Consider the following 25,114-nt stretch of genomic DNA (forward strand, 5'->3'; position numbering starts at 1 on the left):
GAAACAACCTAAGAGTGTTGACATATAAATGGGGGGAAAAGATGTCCCACACACACACGCCGAATATTATTCGGCCATAAAAAAAGAAAATCCCACCATTTGCAACAACATGGACAAATCTTACATGGGAGGTAAAACACTGAACTCCTAGATACAAAGAACAGACAGGTGGTTTCCAGAGTCCTGGGGGTTGCTGCATGGGAGAAATGGGTGAAGATGGTCAAAATGTGCAGACTGTTAGTTATAAGAAAATTAAGTTCTGGCAATATAATACTCTAATGCTTAGTTCAGGTGGGGTGTCTGCAAAGAGCCCCACATTATCTAGATGGAGATGTGAAGAACAAGGAGAGTAAGTTCCTGAACTGAATTCATTCAATGGAAACAGAAGCTCAAAGGCAGATGTGAACTTAAGTGTATAAGTCCCTGAGGAATTTTCAGGAAGGCGGGACTAGTGCCACGCTTAGTAGAGGTTAAGTGGCAAGAAACATCATCTGATACCTCAGAATATGAAAGCAACTGTTAACTAAAGAGTTTAAAAAAAAAAAAAAAAGTAAAGTAACTGGAAGATGACCTGATCCTTTTCAATTAGATGTGTGAAGCAAGATGGATGGAGGTAATCCCTGTGATACAGCATGGGGAGGGGGCCTGGAGGAAGAATGTAGAAAAGAGCAAATGTCAGGCCCCCCCTGAATTTCAAGGCTCTGGGAGCTTTGCTCAGGCAGGCGGCATTTCTCTGCCAGATTACAGCCCAGCTTCAGGGAGGGGAAGGCTGTGTTCCAGCCTCCCCATCAACATCCACCTGCCTGCGAAACACACGGGGTCATACAATTTGGACCAAAGATCATCTGAAAACAGAGGCACCAAATGGAAAGCCGAGGGGTCCGGGCAGCCGCCCCTCCTCTGCACATGCACACTCGAGCTGCCAGATGGCCTGTGCACATGTGAAGCCTAAGAGGGAGCCCGCGGGAGGCTGCACCCCTCGCAGCCATGCAGACAGCGAGCCAAGCAAATTAAAGCCACACTCAGTGACAGCAGAAATGCGGACCGCAGGTGGACAAGGGTCTGGGATTCTGGATTTTGTTTCTCCCTCTTCTCTGCATGCCAGTTTTGTCAGAGTCACACACACAAATTATAATAAAATTGTCATTGTGTTACCAAAGTTAAAAAAAAAAAAATGGACTCATCACAGTGGTCATTTTTCATTCTTTGACTGTTGTAGTAATGAGTTCGTTTTGCTCCAACTGCCAGAATCACTCAAAGGAGTGGTACTCGTGGGTAATAATAAATAGCCCTACTTGGGGAAACCATTAACCTTCCCTGCAGCAGGCCAGGTCCATAAGCCTGCTGACTACGGTCTTCCTCTCCTGAAGCCAGACCGAGGGAAACCCGGGACAAGGATAAGACACATAACTCCTAATGCAGCTTATGGGTCTTTGGAAAACAAAACATATAGTAGGATAATAGAGGACATCTAATCTGGAAATGTTTTTGTCATTTATTATGGCAATTCCATTTGAGTTTTCAGTTACTCAAGAACACACTGTTTAAATGATTTTGAGGCCCAAATCAGCATTGGTTCATCTTGTAGCATCTTTCCTGTTATCTTCCTACACAGCCTTACAACAAACCTCACTTCAGTTTTTCTTTTTCTTTTTTTTTTTAAAGATTTATTTATGCATGCAAAACTGGGGTACAGGCCAGAGGTGTGGGGGGTGAGAGGATTCACTAGATACAAGAGTAGGGAGCAGAACATGCAGACTTACTGAAATACACTGCTGAGGGGAGCAGCAGGTGAGACAGGAGAGGTCTGCCGCGCCATGTGGTTATCTCCCTGGCCGGCCGGGACTTGAACCTGTGCTGCAGAGGCTGCGAACAGTTTCACAGCACTGCACTCAACTGCCTGCACCACCAGGGAGGCCCCTATTTTAGCTGACTTTAAATGAAGGTTTCACAAAGCCTCCTTCAGCAAGTAAATCCTTTTTATGGTGCCTCACCCAACACATACTAGAGATTTAATGGATCCATTTCGTCCTCCCTGAGAGTCTGCAAATATTAACTTCATTTAACAACAAACAACACAGAACATGTCAGAGAGCTGATGCAAAAGGCCCACATTCGAAATAATTACCACTCATTTCTATGCTCGAGTGCATGAAGCTGACAGTGTCAAATCCCACTGAAAATAAATACCTAAGTCGGTGTTATGATATCTGTTCTCATCAGACCCGAGGAAAGGTGAATGCTAAGGAAGTTCCTGTCTCCCAGAAAAACACAAATATGATACTCATTAAATTTAAATATATGAAAATTTCCATAATAATTTTTATTATTTACCGACACACACATCGCAGAGCAGTGATTTTTCACAGTATGTATTACGGTCCATTAGTGAACCATGAGATCAATTTAGTGGGTCATGACCTGCTTGGAAGGAAAAGGAAGAAAAGGGTAGAGGCAGGACGGGAAGCGATGGAAAGAGGAAAGGAGAACAGAGGGAGGAAAATAGGTAAGGATATTTCCAGGCACTTTTTTTATTTTCAGTTGTGGGGTATGCACAGGCCGGGTCAAAATAGAAAATGTAGTTCTTATTGTGTACTGCCATCTAAGAAACTTGGAAAAGAATACTCAAGGGGTTCACAGACCCCTGATCCAAATGATTAAGGAGACGTCATCAGGCTTGCTTGGAGATATGTGGCTGAGTTGTCTACACCTAGATGTTGGAGAAGTTGAAGACGGAAGCCTAGGACAGAACCTTCGTGCACACACACATTTCAGGTGTGAACAAGGTGAGATGGTGGCCCAGAGGTCGTTTAGGGGCTGGGTGACAGAAGAGGGGCTAGAAGGCTCAGGCAGAGTCATGGGTAATTTGGTTTTTTGTTTGTTTGTTTTCAAGATTTTTTATGTATTTTTACAAGAGCTGGGGTACAGGCCAGAGAAGCTGGGGGATGAGAGGATTCACCAGAGACAGAGCGGGGAACAGAACAGGCAGATTGACTGAAGTACACTGCTGTGGGGAGCAGCGGGCAAGACAGGAGAGAGCTGCTGCACCATGTGCGTTTCTCTCTGGCCAGCCAGGGATCGAACTCGTGCTGCAGAGTTCAACCAGCTGCGCCACCAGGGAGGCCCAGAGTCATGGGTAATTTGGATGAGCCATCTGGGGAAATGGGGATTGGCACTATTGAATCTGAAGAGATTTCTATTGGCACCAGAGACCCTTCGGAGACAAACAGTGTTGACCAGTTGACTATGGAATACTAGAGACAGGAATTCTAAGGGTACCAATTATCAGGCTACGTTTACATTTTCAGCAGTCTGTGAAGTAGAGACAGTGAAAGCCTAGACTATCCCAAATTTGAAGGTATGCACACTGAGAACAACAGAAAGACAAGGGGACTGAGACAGGTGTGAGGTTTGGGATGGACAAAGAAAAGAAGCATGATGGATGAGCTGGACTAAGATAAAAGTCAGAGGCAGAGAAGTCTCGGAAAACAAAAACAAAAGTACTATATGATCCAGCAATCCCGCTCCTGGGCAATCCTCTGAAGAATATGAAATCATTAACTCAAAGAATTAGAAGCACCACAATGTTTATTGCAGCATTATTTACAGCAGCTAAAATATGGAAACAACCTAAGTGCCCACTCATTGATAGATGAGTATGAAAAGACATGGAGGGCCCTTATATAAATCTGCAAGTGAAAGAAACATACATAGTGTATGATGACAATTATATCACACTCTGAAAAATAAGCCAGAGGTGGAGTAGCTTGAAACCACAGCAAGACCCAAAAGTAGGCAAAGTGGTTAAAAGGAAGTATGCAATGGAAGGATAAGAGTTGCTGCCTGGCCAGAGAGTGGGATAGCAGGGCCTGAGATTTCAGAGGGGACACAAGTTCCCCACGGCAGATCCGGGGTGCAGCACTCAGGAAGGGTGGCTGAAGTGAAGTGAAATATTGTCCCAACCAAGAAGTCAGGAAGTGCTGAAGTTGGGGTAGGGCAGGGTGGGTTATCACGTGGAGCCTGATGTTGTTTGCCCTGACGGCAGGACTTGGCATGAAACGACTTTGAGTGTGTTGAATCCTCCCTAAATGCGGAGCCAGGTGTCTGCAAAGTCAGAAGGTGACAGCAACAAGGAGGGGGAAGACAGGAATTGCAAAGAAGAGGAGGCTTTTGTATGAAGGTGAAAGAATAAAGCAGAAAAATTCAAAACAGCTTCCCACTCACACATTCCAGGTAGTGCCAGAGAAGAAACCTCTTTGCAGAACCCAAAATACCGTGTTTGTTCACCCTGTGTCTTCTTCTCTTCACTAGTCTCCCCCCTTTTCTACTTCTCAGCCTATGCCTGGGGCCTTCCAATGTGAGGGGACACTGCTCCAGGCAGGGCGGGGTGGATGTGGAGACAGGACTCTGGGGCCCCAAGTCTATCTCCATCCTTAACCAGGGAGCAAGGAAGACGCTTAGTCTCTGTGTACCTGGGCCACTCCTCCAGAAAATGGGATTAATGATATTCATACTTTTCATTGCTGTTTGGCTATTTAGAAAGAGATGACAGCCCAAGCGGGAAAATGCTTGAAAGGCCAATTTTATGCCCTAATCCTATTGCTGATGCTTAAAGTAAAAAGAGGTTCCAGGCCTCCCTGGTGGAGCAAGGGGTTAAGACACAACCTATGAAGCTATATGCAGCCACTGCAGAATGAGTTCGATCCCCGGCCAGGGAGCTAACCACATGGTGCAGCAGACCTCCCCTGTCTCGCCTGCTGCTCCCCTCAGCAGTGTATTTTGGTCAATCCTCCTGTTCTATTCCCCACTCTGTCTCCAGTGAATCCTCTTACCACCTGCACACCTTTGGCCTGTACCCCAGTTCTTGTATGCATAAATTTTAAAAAGAGGTTCCAAATCTTAAAATGCAAACTTCAATATAACCGGTTACTTAATTTGACCAAGTGATTCTTCTCCAGGTTTTATATCTTATCTATAAAATGAGGGAGATGGATTAAATCACTGTTATCTGTCTAGCCAACACATATTTGTTTGCTTGCTTTTGAGGGAATCTATACTCCAAAAACCTATACTCCAAATCCTAATGGTATTTCTATTTTACCAAGCTTCCCCAAGCCTCACCCTACAATATTACAGATCCTCAGAGGCCCTAAAAACCTAAGAATCCTTGCAGATAATTGCTTTTCAGTATATGTCTGAGAAATGGGTTGCTCAAGAGAAAAGGAACACACCTGGCACACAGGTGCTCAATAACTACAGTTCAATAGAGGTTATATAAGAAATCTAGTGGAAAACTGAAGCTGAATATCTAGATGCAGAAAATTCTTAACATCCATAACCGATCCAGTTCTCCAGCATCAACATACGTGAGTTACATAAAAGGTAGCTGGGAACCAAAACTTTATTTTCAGTATTGCCAGGGTGAGAAATGGAATTGGTCACCCAGCACAGGGAAAATGAGGAGTCCCCAAGACAAATTCATCATTCGCCAAGCTCAAAGGGCAAATTCAGAATTATATCCCACAGCACCTAAATTGTGTTTAGATGTAGCCACAGTGTGACTCAGACCTTTGCATTTTTTAAGAACTGAGACAAGATCAAAAGCAGAATTGATTCAATCTGTATGTGTGAGTTTTGAAGAATTGTATAAAATCCTTGAGAATTCTTGCCAGTTTAATTGAATTCCAAGTACTATGGGGGTCAAAATGCAATCACATCTATTCTCATTATCCCCAACAGTAAGGCCTGGGATCAACATGTGTCTGAAATCTGAAATGTGGATATCCTCATGGCCACAGCCATAGTCAAACACTTTTTATGGCCTGATCATACCACAGACACATAGATAGAAAGGTCTCAATAAGCAGACAATGTGGGTTTATGGGTAAAAATGCTTCAGCTCATCCTGAGCTCTGGGATGTGGCTGGGTGGACAGAGCAAGTACCTTAGGAGAGCATTCAGCATAGCAGTGGGCAGAGCACAGGCCTTTGTACAGGGGGACAGGTCCCACATCATTATGCCATTACCTTGGCCATTACATTACCTTGGATTCCCCATCCATAAAATGGAAGTAATTACAGTTCACATCTCATAAAATGGCTGTGAAGAGTGTTTTTGCAAGAGTAACAAACCAAAACAAAAAAAAAAAAAATGCCTAGCGGTAAAATAAAATAACAGAATTAACTAAAAAAAAATTGGCTGTGAAGATTAAAAGTCCTAATAAGCACGTCAAGCACTCAGCAGAGCATCAGAACACAGTAAATGGTGACGAAATAGGTGGAAACTTACTTTCCCTGTAAGGTACATGTTGGGGACTTGCTGTGAAGATAATCTACAGTTTTGGGCAACTCAATTAGAACAGTCTAAAGGGAATTTTATGCCACAGTGTCCACTATGTGTTGTGGTAAGAATATGTTTCAGAAGCAAATTGCCACCTTCTCTTTTGAAGAGTCTGTTGCTGGTACGTGATTCTCCAAGACCTGCTCTACCAAATACCAACAAGTAAGAAGTTCCCAGAGGGCCTCTAGCACTAGACCATTGGGTCCAGATCACAGACACTCAGCAATTCTTGATCTTTCAGACAGGCTCTTAGCGTTAGGGACTCACCAATCTATTCCTATTGCACCCAGAGTAAAGCAGGTGCCGAATGCAATAGCCCAGTGCATGCAGAATAAAACAGGTAATCCCTTTACCATTTATTCTCTGTACCACTTATGTTGCAGCTGGCTATTTTACCTTACAAAATTCAATTAGCTATTTTCACACAATCATGTCCTTGTGCATATTCCTTAAGAGCACCACTGGTCCCACTTCGGGAACCTTGCTTAGCACAAGCCTTCTGGTACTCACCACATGGTAAAAGATTCTACAGACACTTGGCTTTTTTGTTTGCTTTGATTTTTCTCATAAATAAGGAGTTTAGTTTTACTTAACATAGGCTCAACATAGGAAAATTTAAATAAATAAAACTTCTTGTGAAAAAAATTACACTTAAAAAAAAAAGGCCTGAAAAGTATTAAAGCCTCAGCCCCAGGTAGCTACAGCAACTCCAGTTGATCCAAGGAATTGAAAAGATATTGGAAGGATATAACAGGAAGAAAGATAATATGAAATTATTGAGGGAGAGAGCCTCAAAATGGGCCACAGGGGGAATCGGAGGTCGGGGAGAGGGTCTGGGAGGAGGGGGGGTCCACACTGGAAGCCACAGGGTGGGGTTCTCAGAGGATCCATGTGGCCATGAGGTGCCATTAGTGGGGAGATCCATGCACACCATGTGGAGGCACAGGACCGGGGTAGTCCATGCAAGAGCCAAATGGGGAGTCCCAGAGTGGGGGCGGGGGGAGCATGTCCATTGCAGAAGCTCCAGGAGAGGCATTCCATGTGGTGGTTAGGGTGGTGGCTCCCCCCAGATCCCAGGGTCCCACCCCAGGGGTATCTGAAGCTATGAGGACCATGATGGGCCAGCTGCACCTGAGGTTCTGCAGATACTTAGTTGGCTGATTTCTACACACACTTGCAAGTATCTCTGACTCTTAAAGACGTGCTGTCCCAGGAAGCTCAGGAACTGACAAGACTATCACAACTACTGAAATACTTGAAATGATATCAAAATGAAAGAAATTTTTTCTGTTAATTACTACCAAATTCAGAACAGATTATTAAACAGCCTTCTTTAAAATGGCTCGAGATAAGCAACCTACTGGTGAGGAGTCAAAAGTCAGTTTCCTAGCAGCATGAGTGAGAGGAGTTAGCTCCTTTCCAGCCAGGGCTACTTGACGACGCTGGCAAATAAAAAGCTGAGCCCCCAGGCTGAGGAGCCACACCAAGAGGAGCCAGTGAGCCTCTGCCTATGACCCCAATGTGCCACACCCTCCTTCCCTCCTTCGTCTTTGCCACTGTGAATTCACAACACCAGTGAGACAAGCTGGAACCATTTCCAAGGTTTAGGATGAGATTAAAAAGTAAAAGGACTAAGGTGGGCACAGGTGACTCCGAAGAGGTGGCATACGTCACATGCAAAGCCAAACCCTGGGGTGGAGGGGAACAGATGGCCAGTGGGCAGTAGATGGAGCCACGGGAATTTAAAATGAAGGCCCTCTGGATGGCAGTCCACCATGGGAGATGCCCATTTGTACGAGATGATATCCATTCCACCAGCTGGCCAGCTCACCGCCTGGAATCTCAACTACCAGGTAAGCTTGGGGACTTGCAAGAATTTTACGCCTCCTGAATAGGACCATGAAAACGTAGAAGACATTTGAATTGTTTTTTTACCAGTTCTTCCTTGGCTGCATGACAATAAACTGACAAAATTTAGAAGAGAGAAGAAAAGTGTTCACTTCCTTCCTCCACCCCCTTGTCCCACCCCAAAAAAGAACAAAACAAAAATCTTGGATATTATAAACACTAACTGGGGCTGATGGAACTGAAAATTCCTAAAAGAAGAGATACGTAGGAGATATCAATGATTACTAAATCTAACTCAGACTGTAGATGAAACACAAAAATCACCCATAATGTGTCAACTGGGAAACTGAATCTAAAGATTCAGAAACCATGATGAGGTGTGGTTATAATTATATTTGTAAAAGGCTCATTAAAAAAAAAAAAAGATGTCAGGGCCTCCCTGGTGGTGCAGGGTTTAAGTCTCAGTGCTATCAAGCTATTGCAACCACTGCTCCGAGTTGGATCTACAGCCAGGGAGCAGCACACATGGCATAGCAGATCGCTCCTGTCTTGCCCACTGCTCCCCTCAGCAGTGTATTTCAGTAGATCTGCTTGTTCTGCTCCCCACTCCGTCTCTGGTGAATCCTCTCACCTCCCGCACCTCTGGCCTACACCCCAGTTCTTGTATGCATACATAAAATCTTTTAAAAAAAAAGGTCAGGTTCCAACCATCCAACCACACACCTATCCTGACAATGGTTGTGCTAGATTGTTGCCAGAATTATGGGTCATTTTGCTTCTCCTTCAGCCACAAATAGATGAGTGACATCAACAGGCAGTACAGAGCACTGTCCATGACAAAAGGACTAGGCTCATCACCCTCTAATTCATAATTCTACAGTTCAGTTCCTCTTGTCTCACCATGGGGGTTCAATCCCACTCAAACTGGTCTAGTCCCTGTGTTAAGATAAAGGTTAGACTCCACAGCCTGTCCCATGTGACGTGGCCCCCGCTAGACTCCTGCCTAATCCACTGCTCACTCTCTCTCTGATTCCTGCCCACACCCACCTTCTCTCCAGTTCTGGAGGAAAAAAATCACACTCCTTCCCACCACAGATAATAATATCCACATTTCCCTTTGCCCAAATTCCCGCCTAGTTATCTCCTATTCATCCTTCTGATGTTGGCTCAAAAGTCATTTTCTCAGGAACTCTGTGCCCTGGGTTTCTCCTTCACAGCCCTCACCTCCACCGGTAATTATGAGGAACTGATGACATTTCTTTCCCCCACATGAGCTAATGTCTGTTTCCTCCCCCCACCCAATACCCCTTACCCCCAGCCCAACACCTGCCATGTACCAGGTTTTCAGTAAATGCTGTCTGAAATAATACATATGAGAAGGCCACGAGAAACAGCAGATGCGATTATTTAACACTGTGTGATCGGAAAATTAAACCATGGTGAAAAAAGGAAAATCCTGATGCCTGGGGCAGGGGAGGGAGGGGTTGGTAAACAGGGAAAGGAATGTCTGGCAAGAGGGGACTTATTTTTGGGGGTGAAGGGCATGTTCTATATCTTGACAGGGATTTGGATTACCCAGGTGTCAAAAATGTAAGAATATATACTTAGGATTTCTTTGTATATAAATTTTATCTCAAAAAAAAAAAAAGTCAGGGGTCTCCCTGGTGGTGCAAGGGGTTAAGCGTCAGCACTATCAAGCTATCCAAGCCACTGCAGCATGAGTTTGATCCCCAGCCAGGGAGGTGACCCACACGGAGTAGCAGACCTCTTCTGTCTCGCCCGCTGCTCCTCTCAGCAGTGTATTTCAGTCAATCTGCCTGTTCTGCTCCCCACTGTCTCTGGTAAATCCTGTCACCACCACCCCCACACACACCCCTCTGGCCTATACCCCAGTTCTTATATGCATTAATAAATAAATCTTTAAATAAAAAAAACTGTAAACAAGTAACCCTAATCAATAGTGTGCATGCTGAAGTGTTCAGGGGTAACCTGTACAAATACCTGCAACTTACTTTGAATGTGTCCAAAAAAACAGGAGGAATTAATGAATGGAAAGAGGAAAAGACTAATGATAAAGCAAATATAGCAAAATGTTAATTATACCATATAGGTGGTAGGTATATGGCTGTTCACTGTACAGTCCTTTCAAATCTTCCATGTTTGAAAATTTAATAAAATAAGGGGGAAGCCTGCAGAGTATAACTAGAAATGTATTTACATTGCAGTCAGATGTGGTTTCAAATCCATCTTCATCCCTTACAAGCAATGTGCCCTTGGGCAACACCATTTCTTAAATGTTCTCGCCATGGTAGCTCCATGTGAAATGGGCAAAAACAATCTCACAATGTCATCATGGGGATTAAATAAGAGAAAACCTTTGATCCAACAACTAACACAACGGGAGTTATGTTAGCCCTCTCATTTAGAGTCAACATTTTGACAATCTGGGACAATGAAACAAAAAAGAATCTTGTACAACTTTTCTCTTGCTATGTCCCGAGGGAAATTAAAAGGATAAATTAACCGTGCTATTTTTATAGGCACAGACACTGACCTTCCTCCTACCAGTAGGACACTTGGAGCTCCATGTCTAAAGAGCAACTGACACTGTCACCCCTTCCTCACTCCATCCCCAGTGGCCAATTCCACCTTTTGGGAGAGCTGGCCAGGGTTAGCAATGGCCACGTCAGGTGGCAATTCGGGGGGATATAAGCAGAACTGTAAGTAGCACACAGGTGCCAAGGCCCCCAGCCCCCTTCCCAGATGTGCCAGGAGACAGGCCTTGAGATCTGTGGCGGCATCTTACACGCTGTCAAAAGTGGCAGTCATGGCTTTTAGCATAAATACATGAACTAACTGATGACCTTATGATCATAAATAAAAACCTCCAATCAAGACTAATAGTATGTATTCAACTGAAATATATCTAACAGGCCACCACATGCTCACATCTCTAGCTGGAAGATGGAGGAGTCCATGAGTGACAAGACCAAATGAGGAGGAGGTACTGACATCTGGGAGCAAGGAAAAATGAACACCTCCCAGTGCCACACAACAAAACCAATGCCCCCCCAAGAAAATGAAGTCTGGTGTCTTAAAATCAGTGAAAGGGTTCAATATATGTCACAAGTGAGACATGACAGGCAAAGGAAACTAATTTTTTAGAAAGCATCTCTGTGCCTACTAGGTTACCCACTTAGGACGAGGTATTTCAAGCTAATTGAAATGTGTGCATCAAACCTAACTTCCATCCTCTCTCCCTTGAAATCTTATTCCCGTTTACATAATTATAAACCCGCCTAGTGGGTTATATATTAAGCCTAGACTGCAGAGTCCCAGGAGCCAAGCCACACTGACTAGGTAAGCTGCCTTGCATCGAGCCCTGGGCGGGTAGCATCAGATGGGCACTGAGCCAATTGTGCAAATCTCTTCCCTTCTCATTGTCAAACTGATAGCTTGAAATTAGCTGTGGTGGGAGTATTTACACCATGGACATTGGCCAACACTATAGATCAGGTCATTTGTCCTTGTCTCTTTTCATAGAGCCAATTTGCCAACACGTGAACCTGTTTTTTACTGCTATGAGGAAGGAGATAAATTTGGGGAAGCTTGCCACATCTGTACCATCTTATTAACAACTGCCCTCTACCAAAGCCCACAGCTGAAAGATGGGTCAGCCCAGGGAATCATTTTTTTACCATGTGCTGAGCATATCAGGGGTATTCTTACTTCTGATTTTCCCTCTGAGAAAACAGACAACCTAGACACAGACTGGATGGTGGGCACATAAACTGAAAAGTCTTGCCAACTCTGGTGGCAGTGAGTACTAGTACTGAAAAGCCCCTTGCAAGGCGTGGTTATGAGGGAACCAAGACTCTCCGGGTAAGCAGAGAAGCCAGTTTGTAGAAAAAGGCAGAAGGATGAATGTAGACTGTGAAAAAAGAGACACAAAGCCAGCTCCTCAGCCCCTGTCAAAGAAAGCAGCCTAATGAAGCAGAGTGAGGGCTGAGAAACCAAAGGGCCTGGGTTCAAATCTCACCTCTGACATTTACTTATATGAGATTGGCTGTATTGCTGTGAGGTTACTCTGTGTGCCTCAGATTCCTCATGTCAAACATGGAGAGCACAGCAGAATTACTTCACAGGGTTGTTGAGAGAAACAAATGAGAAAGTTCAAGTAGTAACTGCTCAAAAATTTTAGCTAATATTTCTACCAATTAATCATAGTCTCCATATGGCCCAGTAATACTTCATTCCCATTCTGAATATATTACATTAGATTCTCCTGTGGCCTGAGGTCCCACACTTGAGTTGGTTTTACCTGAGTAGCTAGGTAATCTGTCCCTTGAATCTAAAATAATGTAAAAATCCCCTGGACCATGAGGTGATCTTTAGCAAATCTTATTCTCAGCCCATACTTAAGAGTGAAATGAGATTCCAGTAAGAAAAAAAGAGTAACAACTTCAACAACTGTGAGGTGCTGTACCAAAATCTGGGGACTATTATCCCTAGAGGGAAAAGAACATATATTAGCCACAAGAATGGAAAAGCACATGTTTAAAATGTCATTCTTATTGCCAGTCTATGGACAAGAAATTATTCTCCATCCCACTAAAACAGATTTAGTCTCTGTAGGATTCACTAGGCTGATTCATGTGTTCACCTCCAGTATTACAAGATAATAACAGGAAACTGCAAAGAGAGCTCTATGGCACTGATTTCTGAATACACTTCTATCCAGTTTAATTAAATTCAAAATAATGTTCATAATCCAGATCTTCCTATTCTTTTCAAAATGAAGATTATTTGATTATGAAGTATGTAAGTTTAGAGATATTTTTGCTCAGCCCTTTTTGACAAGAACTTTAAAGGCGCACTAGTAATTTCAACACATTTTCTTCTCAGACTTCACATTTTTCTTCAGCATCCCTTGGTTTTCTGTTGACATTTGGTAAATGAAAAGGTAAGTGACAGAGCAACGGTGTTCAATACCAGGGACAGAGGTAGAGGGGCAGGTTTGGGAGTCCTGCTTTCATTCTGACACTTAATTCCATATTTCACACCAAAAGAGTTAAGTTAGAAATATTCTAAACCTTCCTATTTACTGGTACTGCATAAATGCCAAAGCCGTTTTGTATTTCTGACGTCAGAGATTTTTATTTCAAGCTAAGAATAGATTTAATGTATATAAATCAAAATCAAAATCAGATTCCTCTCTTGTGGCTAAGATGCATTAGGCAAAGTCTCGCCTGAGTGGACAGATGGCAGGTGCAGCAATGACCTTGGGCTAAATACTTGAGGCAGCTACATGGCCTTATTTACATCTACATTAGTTGTTTTAAACACAGTGTTTATCCCCAATCAATTTGGTATTTGAAAGGATCCCTGATTTTCCTTAAACATCTGTGGAAGTTTTTTCCAGGAAGGAAGTCAGAGTAGAGAAAATACGAGGAATGGTCATATGAGATATTTTAATTCTGCGGGTGAATCCACTCTGGGTTTTTTAATTGTTTTCTAGTAAAGGCTTTTCTGTGTTTCAGGGAGAAGTTCAAATTCTCTTATGACAAAATTGACAGCATGGAAAGATAGAATACAACAGAGTATTTGGGTGAAAAAAGCAAGGTACTAAATATTACATCCTTTATCTTATAAAAAATTAAGTGAGCATACATATATGGATGAATATTTGTATGAAAAAAAGGTCTGGAAGAATCCATCGTACTTCCTGGGCAACACAACTCAAGGAAATAGAAGGGGGTCAACAGGACCATTTGCATTTTATTGCAAATACCATGTGCCATTTAAATTTAATAACATACATGTTCCTCTCATAATTTTCAAAAGTCAGTGAAGATTAAAGATAGGTCAATGCTTGGTCTGGCTTGAAGCTGAAATCATTACAACAAAATAACTCTCATCCTGAGAGTCCTTGACTGGACTTGGCACTAATATAGGAAGAGGTAAAAATGCAATTGATATGACTCACTAAAACATCTGCTTAAGACTGGCAAATACAGGGCCTCCCCGGTGGCGCAGTGGTTGAGCGCTGGGTTGCAAAGCTGCCCGCAGCCTCTGCAATGCCGGTTCGATCCCCGGCTGCTCCCCGGCCACTGGAGGAGGGTCCCACGTGGCGCCCAGACCTCTCCTGCCGCCCGCTGCTCCCCTCAGCAGTGTACTTCGGTCCTTCTGCCTGCTCTGCTTCCCGCTCTGGCTCTGGTGAATTCTCTCACCCTGCCACGCTTCTGACTGTACCCAGTGCATGTATAAACAAACAAACAAACAAACAAACAAATAAATAAATAAACATGCCTCTATAAAAAAAAAATTAAAAAAAAAAAAAGACTGGCAAATACATAGCCAGGGGAATAGGGGGGAAAGGCAGGATCTTGAGGCTCTTATTACAGATGAGGAAACTAAAGCCCTAGAAAGTGAAGTAACTTGACAAATAGCCCACAGTCAGCCAAAGGTGACTTGTTTCCTGAACTCATCCAATACATTTTTCCCTTACCCAGGTCATTCACCCTAGACCTGAAACTAAACCCATATCCCAATATCTAGGAAGTGTCCACTGGTAGCCCTGAGAATGAAGACATATACAGAGATAACTGATCCTTCTATTTTGCTAAAGAAACCCTTGAATTATCCTCAATGTCATCTGTAAGACCACAGATCTTAAGGCAGAAATAATGCCCATTCCATCCAAATACACCCATAAAACAGGAGAGAATACATCCCTACTTTTTTATAGAGCAACATTATTTTCATTCCAAAACTAGACAAAACATTTCACTTGATCTTAGCCAAAAGGCCAAGAAGCGATAGACAAAACATTTCAAGAAAACAAAACTACAGACCAACATCCTTCGTGAGCATAACACTTTAAAAATTCCAAACAAAAACATTAGAAAATCAGACCCAGCTGGATGAATCTGGATCAGGATCATGATCAATCTGGAGTTTATTGCAGGAATACAAGGATGGTTCAACATTGTCTTTTTACAGACTGAAAATGAAAAACCTTGTGATGATTTCAATAAATAGAAAGAAATCACTTGACAAAACACATGATAAAAATTGACAGCAAACTAGGGATGGAAGGGAAGTTTCTCAACCTGACAATGGGCCTCGACAAATAAAAATGAAACTACAGCTAACATTATACTTAACAGTGAATAAAAAGATTTTTCCAGGGCCTCCCTGGTGGCCCAGCGGTTGAGCACTGGGTTGCAAAGCTGCCCGCAGCCTCTGCAATGCCGGTTCGGTCCCTAGCTGCTCCCCGGCCACCGGAGCAGGGTCCCACATGGCGCGCAGACCTCTCCTGCCGCCCGCTGCTCCCCTCAGCAGTGTACTTTGGTCCTTCTGCCTGTTCTGCTCCCTGCTCTGGCTCTGGTGAATTCTCTCACCCTCCCGCGCTTCTGACTGTACCCAGTGCTTGTATAAATAAATAATAAATAAATAAACAAATAAATAAATAAATCTTAAAAAAAAAAAAAGATTTTTCCGTAGAGACAGCAATCAAGGCAAGGATGTCCACTCTCTCCATCATAATTCAATAATAGACTTGAAGTTCTAACCAGTGCAAAAAGACAAGAAAACAAACAAAACTATTCACAGGTAATATGATTTTCTAAATATTTAGAAAATTCTCAAGGATTTGACAAAAAGCTACTAGAATTAAAGTGAATTTAGAAGCCCCACATGATAGAAAGTTAACATCTTTAGGATCATATTTCTATATTCCAACAAGGAAAAATTTAAAGTATTGCTTACCAAAGCATTGAAAACTATGAAATACATTTATAAAAACATATATAAAACATATAAATACATATATAAAACATGTATGCGCAAAACACTGATGAAAGAAAAGAAATAATACCTAATAAGTGGAGAGAGATATATTCATGGATCAAAAAAATCAAAATTGTTATGATAATCTTCTCCAATTGATCTAGATTCAGTGAAATCCCAATCAAAATGCTAGCAAGCTTCTTCAATAGAAACAAGAACATAGTAAGATGAATAAGGAAAAGATAAGGCCTGGAATATCCAAAAAGATTTTGAAAAAAGAAAAAGAAAAAGAGAATTTACACTACCTGGTTTCAAAACTTGCTATAAAGCAAAAGCACTGGAACTCAAGAAGGGGTGATTTTACCCTAGGGGATGACATTCTGGTTGTCACAGCTGGGGCTGGGGACAGTTACTGGCATCTACTGGGCAGAGGCCAGAAATGCTGCTAAACACCCTCCAACACACAGGACAGTGCTCCAGTCCAAAATGTCAATAGCACCAAGGTTAAGAAATCCAGAGCTATAAAATTCAAAGAAGTGCTTTATTGGCATAAGGAAAAGAGGTATAAATCTATGAAACAAACTAGAGTCCAGAACTAAACCTCCACTTATATGGTACCAAGGTAGTTCAGTGGAGCAAGGTAAGTCTTTTCAATAAAATGATGCTTGAACAATCAAACATCTATATGTTATTTCATTTACCTTCACTGTTAGCCTGCACTACATACATTAACATGAAACAAACTACAGATCTGAAAGTAAAAATAAAACTATAAAACTTCCAGAAGAAATTAGATGTTTGTGACCTTGGACTAGACAAATATTCTATCCTAAGACACAAAAACCACATCTCAAATTTAAAAGTTGATAAACCAGAATTAATCAAAATTTAAAACTTCTGTTCTTTGGAAAACACTGTAAATAAAATGAAAAAAGAAGAGAAGCCACAGATTGGGAGAAAATACTTGCAAGAAACATATCTGATAAAAGTCTTGTATCCAGAATATGTAAAGAAAGCTCAGACTCAATAAGAAAACAATGCAATATTCTTAAACAGTCAAAAGACTTTAAGACACTTCAAAGTAGAGATATGGATGACAAGAAAGAAATGTAGAGATATATAATAATCACATCATTAGTAATTAGAGAAATGTAAAACAACTATTGGAATGACTGAAATATACATTTTTTACAAGTTGAGAAAATCAAGAGGCAGTGAGGTTGCAAAGGAGTGATCAAAATTCTCACACATTGGGAATACAAACTGGTCCAACCACTATGGAAAGATGTTTGGAGGTTCCTCAAAATGCTAAAAATGGAGCTTCCATATGATCCAGCAATTCTACTCCTAGATATCTACAGCAAAACTTTAATTCAAAAGAACACCTGCACCCCTATGTTTATTGCAGCACTATTTATGAAAGGTAAGCTATGGAAACAATACAAATGCCCAAAAATAGATGACTGGATCAAGAAGATGTGGTACATATACACAGTGGAATATTACTCAGCAATCAAAAAAGATAAACCTATGCTATTCACAGCAATATGGATGGAGTTGGAAGGGATCATGCTCAGTGGAATAAGCCAGAAAGAAAAAATTACCAGATGGTTTCTCTTTTAGGAGGAAGGTAGAGGATCCAAATAAGGGATCAGGAAAAAAAAGTAATTACAATAAAGTAAATATCAAAATCAACAGGCAACTATAAACCAGAGACATTGGGTGGGGGAGAGAGAGAGGGGAGCAGGATCAAAACAGGGATGGGAAGAGCACAAGGGACTACAGTGATGGTACACGGGTGACTGGGTGGTGGGAATTTCATGGAGACTATAACCAAGATGAGAGAGCATGCATTGTACAAAAATGAAGAACAATGTAAAAAATATATAAAATTTAAAAACTTCAAATAAAATTCTCACACATTGCTAATGGGAATGCAAAATAGAACATCTCTGGAAAAGCATTTGGCAGTTTCTTACTAGGCTAAACCAATACCTTACATAGGACCCAAACATCCCCCTTCTAGGTATTTATCCAAGAATGAAAACTGCCCATACAAAGACTTTTATGCCCAAAACTGGAAACAACCCAGTATCTATCAAATTCTGGTGTAATGAAATACTACATGGCAATAAAAAGGACAGAACTAGACATAAGTATGTGCAAGAACATATGTAATCCTCAAGACCATTTTGCTAAGTGAAAGAAGCCAGACCCACACTTACACGGCCTCATTTAAAGGCAAAATTTTAGGATGGAGAATAGACTGGTGCTTAGATATATGGAGGAAGAAGACTGACTGCAATGGGGCAGAAGGAAGTTTCTGGAGGTGATGAAAACGTTCTATATCTGGATTGTGGTGGTGGAGCCATGATTGGATACTTCTGTCAAAACTCATGCATTTCCTTTTTAGGGGTGAATTTTACTGTATATAAATGATTCCTTAATAAACTTGACTTAAAAAAGAAAAAAAAACTGGTGGCTCATGGGTGTGTTCTCTTTGTACAGCATGACATTTCAAAAATCTGAATTAGTTGATGACATTTGAAAACAAGATTTTAAATAAAGTACTTTTCTTGAGAAATCAGAACTTTGGCGCCCTGCATTTCCTCCCCTCACAGGCTCCAGAACAGATTGCCTCTGTGGACAAAGCCCCCTAACTGACCCAATTCAAAGAGGTATTTTACCCACCTGCCTCTCCAACCAGCTCATAAAGGTCCCCTGTCCTGGGCTACCGGCTGCTTGAGGGCAGTGGTCAGGCCTGTCCTCGACTAAACCTCCAGTGTCTAGTGGAGCGTTTGACCTAGCACATACCAGGGGCTGAATAAATACTGCCAATCATTGATTCATTTGCCACCTTCCCAACAGCTACAGTAACTGACATTTACAATACCCAGAATGTGAACTGCTCCTTTGGTCCTACAGCCCCCCCAAGAGAGTCACCACCCAGGGCAGCCATCCCATGACCTAGAATAATGTGTCCCTGTGTGTGTTTAGAAATCCCCTGTAATATGTTGTCAAGCAACGAAAATGTTTTAGGATCATTCCAACCATTCATTTTTGTTTGGAGAAGAGTAGAGTTGTTTGTTTGGGGGGAAAAAAAAAAGGAAAAGGAAGAAGGACACAATGCAGGCTTAAAGGTTAATGAAAATGAAAAGGGAGTGTGCACATTCATGTCGATATTCTCAGATCACATTCCAGTAATTTAAGACTTGAGCACAGCAGACTTTGGACAGAGTCCCTGGCTGTCATCAGAATTTCAGTTTCTCAAAGTTTCTACTGGTGATGTTGGGTTCTAAGGAAGGGTGTGTGACAGGGAGCAGACATCTCCCCGTCCACATTCAATGCAGTGCTACTGCTCCTTTGCTTTGAGTGTGGAATGGGGGTGGTCGAAGGAGGGGGTACAGTTTGAGACATCTTGCAAGTATCTCTGAAGCACTCATAATTAGCATTGAGAGTAAAAAGCCCGAATATACTACACTGGGAAAAAAATTTGTTCAAACATCAGATCAAGCATTCTTGTTATATATCTTTAATGTTAAAAAGAGAAAGTGTGAACATAATGTAATTATATCCCATCTTCACCCTCTCCTCACCCACCTTCCTTCTTTAAAGACTTTAAACAAGTTGTCTTTTTTATCTGTCTGTTTTCTTCTTTTTCCCTCTCAAGATCCCAAGCATCTCCATACCCCCAAACCCAACATCCAGTGCTAGTCCCCATCTAGTCCTTTCCAACCTCTTTTGTTGATGCTCTTACTTTCTGAGCCCTCAATGCTACAGTATACCAGGATTCAATGCTAGATGTCCTCTCATTTCTATAGTCCTATCTAGTTTCTTCTAGAAAGATCCTAAATGATCTTCTAGAAAGAAAGGTTTCTAGAAGAAACCTAGATAGACTCCTTATCTAGAAAGAAAGCTAGATAATTCCATGCTAATGGTGCCATCATTTCTATCTCTGTACCCAATATCAGCCTGGAAGTCCAGACCACTTTGTTCAAGTAGCAACCCACCATCTTCAATCAGATGTTTAATAAACATGTCAAGCTTAACATACACCAAAACAACTATTTTCTACTACAATCCTGAGCCTCCACCATCCAATTAATGGAAACTTCATCATTCTGGAAACTTGAACCAAAAACCCTGCAGCCATCTTGGATCTTCACATTCTCTTCCCAACCCACCTCTAATTCATGGGAAAATTCTGTTAGCTCTATCTCCAAAAGATGTCCAAATCTAACTAGTTCTTACCACCATCTAACTCATCCTACCTTATCTCCCTGCTTCCACCTTTGACTGTGAGTAGGCAGGGCCTGAGGAAGCCCCAGTGCACAAAGGCTTCCTGATATTTCTCTCTGAAGCTTCCAGTGCTCTAGCACAAAGGGCCCTTTGCTTTGTCTGCCTGAAATGCCATCATCATCAGTCCTGCCAACACCTCCTCAACCTTCAAGGTCCCTGCTCTCCCAGATTAACTGTGTCTTCATTTTATTAGCTCTGATGATACAGTTTCAGAGTTCAAGGGTGCATATCACTCTCTTAATGAGGGACTCTTACACACTGCCTTCTCCTTAGTCACCTATGGATGCCCTGCTCAGTGCAGACCTGGACAGAGTCAAATATTCAGTCAATATTTGCCATTTTACAAAAGCAGCTAGCACCCACCGGGCATTTACTATGTACCACTTTAGATGTGTTAGCTCACTTAATCTTCACAACAACCCAAAGAGATGGGAGCTGGTTTCATGACCATTTCACAGATGAGAGAACAGAGACCCAGAGATAAAAGTCACATGAAATGAGCACTGCACCCACACTTAACAGGCACACACAGTAAACGCTCACTCACATGAGCCGCATGGAAGATCAGTAATGATTCAAAAGTCAAATCTGAACTTTACTATTGTTCCTGGAGCACTGATGGCAGAAGGGAGTGAAGGACATCAAAGCTGGCTGCTAGAAAGAGCCTTATTTCCCATGCCAATCTCCCACATCCAAAGGAGAGGTCACTGCTTGGGAGCAAGGGTTCCATGGAGGTGGACATTAGGAGAGGTAGTCTGAGAAAGGACACTGAGGCAGCAGCCTTTCCTTTACGTGGAGAAGAGAAGGATGTCCTATTCCTCAGGAATAACAAAGCAAAAGACCTGAGGGTGGAGTGGCGGAGAGTAGGCTGGGAACACGCTACAAGGTGTCCAGAGATGAAGGGTGAAATCCACTTTTAACCATTTTTCCACCAGGGCAAATGTCTGGCTCAGCCTTGCTTAGGAAACGAGGAACAGTGATGCTGCAAAGGACAGGAGAGAGGAAAGCTTGCATTTTAACAGAATCTTAATACCATAGGTTTGGCTTTTCATAACCACTCGGCCTTTGGACACATTCTGCAGTGAGTGGCAGCACCAAATCACAGCTGCCCCTCAGAAGAAGTTTGAAACCAGATTGACTATTCACAGTCAAAGAGCCCAGGAAAGGGTCATCCTTTCTCCTGCCTGCCCCCTGCCCCTGCTTCCTCACACAAACCCCTTAGGATGCCCTGCATGAGGTCCAGGACTCACCCACCTTGCGGTGAAGCGGAAATGTGAAAACAGATGAAAGCAGGTAGAAGGCAAGATGGAGGGGGGTAAGGTGGGGTGGGGGCAAAGTAGACTGTGATGGTAGACACACAGTGTTGGTGGTGGGTGCAGTGTGGTAACAACACCTGAGGGGGAGATCCTATGCTGCTAGGACACAATCAACAATGTAAACCAACATTACCTTGATTTAAAAAAAAAATTAGAAATAAGAACTAAAAAGATGTGGCTAAGAGGACTAAAAAAAGACAAGGAATTCAGCATGTGACTCTTTGACTGAGAAACATGTCATAAAACTGGATCAGACACAAACCCAGAAAAAGGAACCCCCAAGAGTCCAGCAGTGAACTCCATAGGGGAGAGGGATCAAAGAGAATTATCATCAAGAGTAAAAACAGAAAGAGCACCCCCAAAAAACACAGAGGAAGCAACAAGTTACAATTGAGAAGGGGAAAGAGATTTGGGGGGACAACTTTGATGATTTTCAACATCATTTTCATCAAGGCATTTTTCCTAGTTATCCCCACCACTGCCACACTAACAGAAAATAGGAAGCAGACACCAGGGCTAAAATCAAAAGCTGTAGATGAGAAGTCCCCTAAATTAGGGCCACAGCCTGGAAAAAAAAAAAAAAAAAAGCCCAGAGGTTCAGAAAGAAAGTACAAAAGTAGGGAGGGAGAGCAAGCATTCAAAAGTGATCAGAGAAATCAATATGTAACAATTCTACACCATATTCTGTATAGAATACCCAACAATGCATAAAATCCAAGTCACATATTACAGGTGTTAAACAGGTTTTGGTATTTGCACTCAAATGAACAATATCCATACGTTAGTATCACATAGACTGTTTTCAAGGATCTGATTCATTTTAAGTGAAAACTCAAAGTGTGTTTCTGATCCAATGAATACTTAAGCATTTACAGGTGTCTGACTTAGGACCTGCCTTTCAATCACTATGACAAATACACTAAAAACTACTAGTGGCATAAAAATTGGGGGGTCTAAAAGAAAAATACCAGATGGTCTCACTCATAGCAGGAATCTAGAAAACTTAAATAAGGGACCAAGGAAATTAATAACTATAAGAAAGTGAAAATCAAAATCAACAAAAAAACTATGAACCAGAGACACTCTATGGGGGGTAAGGGGGTGGGAGGGGAGGGATTCGGGTCAAAATAAGGGGGTTGCAATTGTATGGGGAATATAAAAATAAAATTTATTATAAAAAAAATTGGGGGGTCTAAAATCTGTCAGAGGCTTTTCTCAGGTTTCAGACACACATCTAAAGATTACTGTACTTTGTCACCATTGTAATCACAATAGAAAATTCCTTGGCAGTAACTTGCACACAGACACTCCACACAGATGACCATTTAAGTAAATCACAGAAAAAGGGCTTTGCATTAAGTTATTGAAGACAAGAAATATTTTTAACCAGAAACCCTTTTATCTGTAACAGTATGCACACCTTCATAATTGGGGGAAGAGGCTAGCTGAGGGTGGGGGTTGGGTGGGGGTAGGATCCTTATTAGTCCTTGCTAAACCCACAAAACTACCTGATCGTATAAGCTGAGGTGAGAGCAATATTCCCAAGGGCCCAGAATTTCATCAGAAACAAAAGCCTGCCTTCACAATTGACACAGTAATCATTAATTCAAAGACAATTGCTGACTGTCCAGTTTAAGTTCTGAAGCACCTTAGCGCAATTCCCCCTAAATGGAATAGCTTAAACAGATTTCTCAGAATCGTCCAAGGAATTACAGAAATCGATTTCCTAAGAATTCTTGGGCGTCTAAGAATTATTATTTTGAGCTTAGCCTCCCTCAAACTGAATTAAACACTTGACCAGTGCATGGGTCCCTTTTGCAAGATGCAAGCCACTATTTCAGGTATCTCTACCCTAAAAGAAAAGCGATCCCTTGTCAACATTGGGGGGTGGGGGGTGAGTTGGGGGGACGCTCCTTGGGAAAACCGCTGACACCGAGAACTGCCTGAAACTCTCTAGCCATTTCGTGCAGTTAAAACCAGTGGACACCCAACAGGGAGCCCAACATGCAGCGGCTGTCTCCACCCTGAAATGTGTCCTACTAAAACACACCCCTTAAGGTGCCCTAAACACACCGAGCCCTTATCTAAACGAAGCGGGAGGATCCGGTAACTTGTCCAGAAAGAAGACGCGGCGCCTTCCCGGGAGACCTGCTTCTGACAGCTCGCCCGCTGCAGCCTCAGCAGAGAGCGGAGAAGCCCCCGACACCGGCGCTGCGGGGACCTCTCCAGGCACCGCCACCCCGGCCAGAGCCGGCCCCGACGGGGGCCCGGCTCCTCCCGGAACCCCCGCGGGCGCTAAGCAGCGCCAAGTGCTTACCCGGGTCGGCCCGGCAGGGCTCCGGGAGGGCCGCCAGCAGCAGGAACGCCAGCAGCAGCAGCAGCGGCGGCGACGGCGCATCCTGGGGCGCGGCGGCCCGGGGTCCCCGCGCCGGCTCCGCGTCCCTCACGCCCGGGGAGCGCGCTGCTCCCCCGCCGGCCCGGGCCCCGCGCCCCCGCGCTGCCCGCCGGGCTTCCCGCGGGCCCCGGGGCTTCGCCTCCTGCCAAGCCATGGGGACGCTTCACACATCCAGGCCGCCGCCTCGCGCCGCGCCGCGCCAGGGAGCCCGGCTCTCGGCGCCCGGGTCCTCACCGGGCATCGCCCGCCATGGCCCGGGCGCCGGAGGGCGGGGACGTCTGCGGGTCCTGCCGCGCCCCAGCGGGCTCCGGGCAGCGGCGGCTTCACGCGCGCAGGGCCCGGGGCCGCATGGAGCCGCGGCGCGCGCGGGCCGGGGTCCCACGGGGCGGGTCGCCGCGCGCCGCGGGCAGCGAGGGTGGGACGGACGCCCCCGGGGTCCCCTCCCCCGGGCCGGCTCCTGCGGACAGAGGGGGCGAGGCTGCGGGGAGCTGGGCTGGCGGCCGCGGGGAGCGCTCGGGACCTCCCTCCCGCCGCCGGCTGCTGCTGCCTCTGCGCCCGGCTCTCCTCGCTCGCTCGGGCTCGGTTCCCGCGGCTCTCGGGGTTCTCTCCAACCCCGGCTCCCGGGCCGAGAGTGTTACTGCAGCTCGGAGCGGCGCCTCATTGACAAAGAAAGCACGTAGCCACCCGAGCGGGCGAGGGAGGCGAGGCAGGCGCGCGCGCGCATCCCCGTGCGGAGCCACCGCGCGCCCCCCGCTCCCGCGCACCCCGCCGGCCCCGGGCCCGCGAGGGGGGACCCCTTGCGGCAGTTCCGGTGCCGTGGCTGTCCGAGTGGGGAGGCTTCCTCCCCCTCGCTTACCTGCCAGGCCCCTATCCAGAGGGAGGGAGATCCATCTGCTAGAGGGGCCCAGAAAGGGGGGGCTGCTAATTGTTCCGGTGTGTGAGCTGAAAAGGCCAGAAAGCTCTTCATCCTGCCTTTTGGAAAGTCCTTTGCAGACGCATGGACGCTCTTTGTACTGTTTGTTTACTATACTTTTCTGAAGGGCCAGCAGACACCTGCACGCGTGCTTAACCCCTCAGGAACCCAAGTAGCTGTGACCTAGTTGCAATAACACGCGGGTAATAAATA

General features: G+C 44.0%; 1 protein-coding gene across 1 annotated transcript in view; it reads right to left on the reverse strand.

Moving 5' to 3' along the window:
- The window catches only part of KIAA1549L (KIAA1549 like), a gene marked incomplete at both ends in the record, with an annotated part of 230,659 nt that extends 206,517 nt beyond the window's left edge, over positions 1–24,142 (reverse strand). Inside the window, one exon of the mRNA XM_084254514.1 lies at positions 23,911–24,142. Within this exon, the coding sequence (XP_084110640.1) occupies positions 23,911–24,142 (232 nt within the window). The remainder of the gene's footprint in view (positions 1–23,910) is intronic.
- Positions 24,143–25,114: the final 972 nt, after the last annotated feature.

Source organism: Talpa europaea (assembly GCF_964194135.1).
Source record: "Talpa europaea genome assembly, chromosome: 1".
Lineage (NCBI taxonomy): Eukaryota > Metazoa > Chordata > Mammalia > Eulipotyphla > Talpidae > Talpa > Talpa europaea.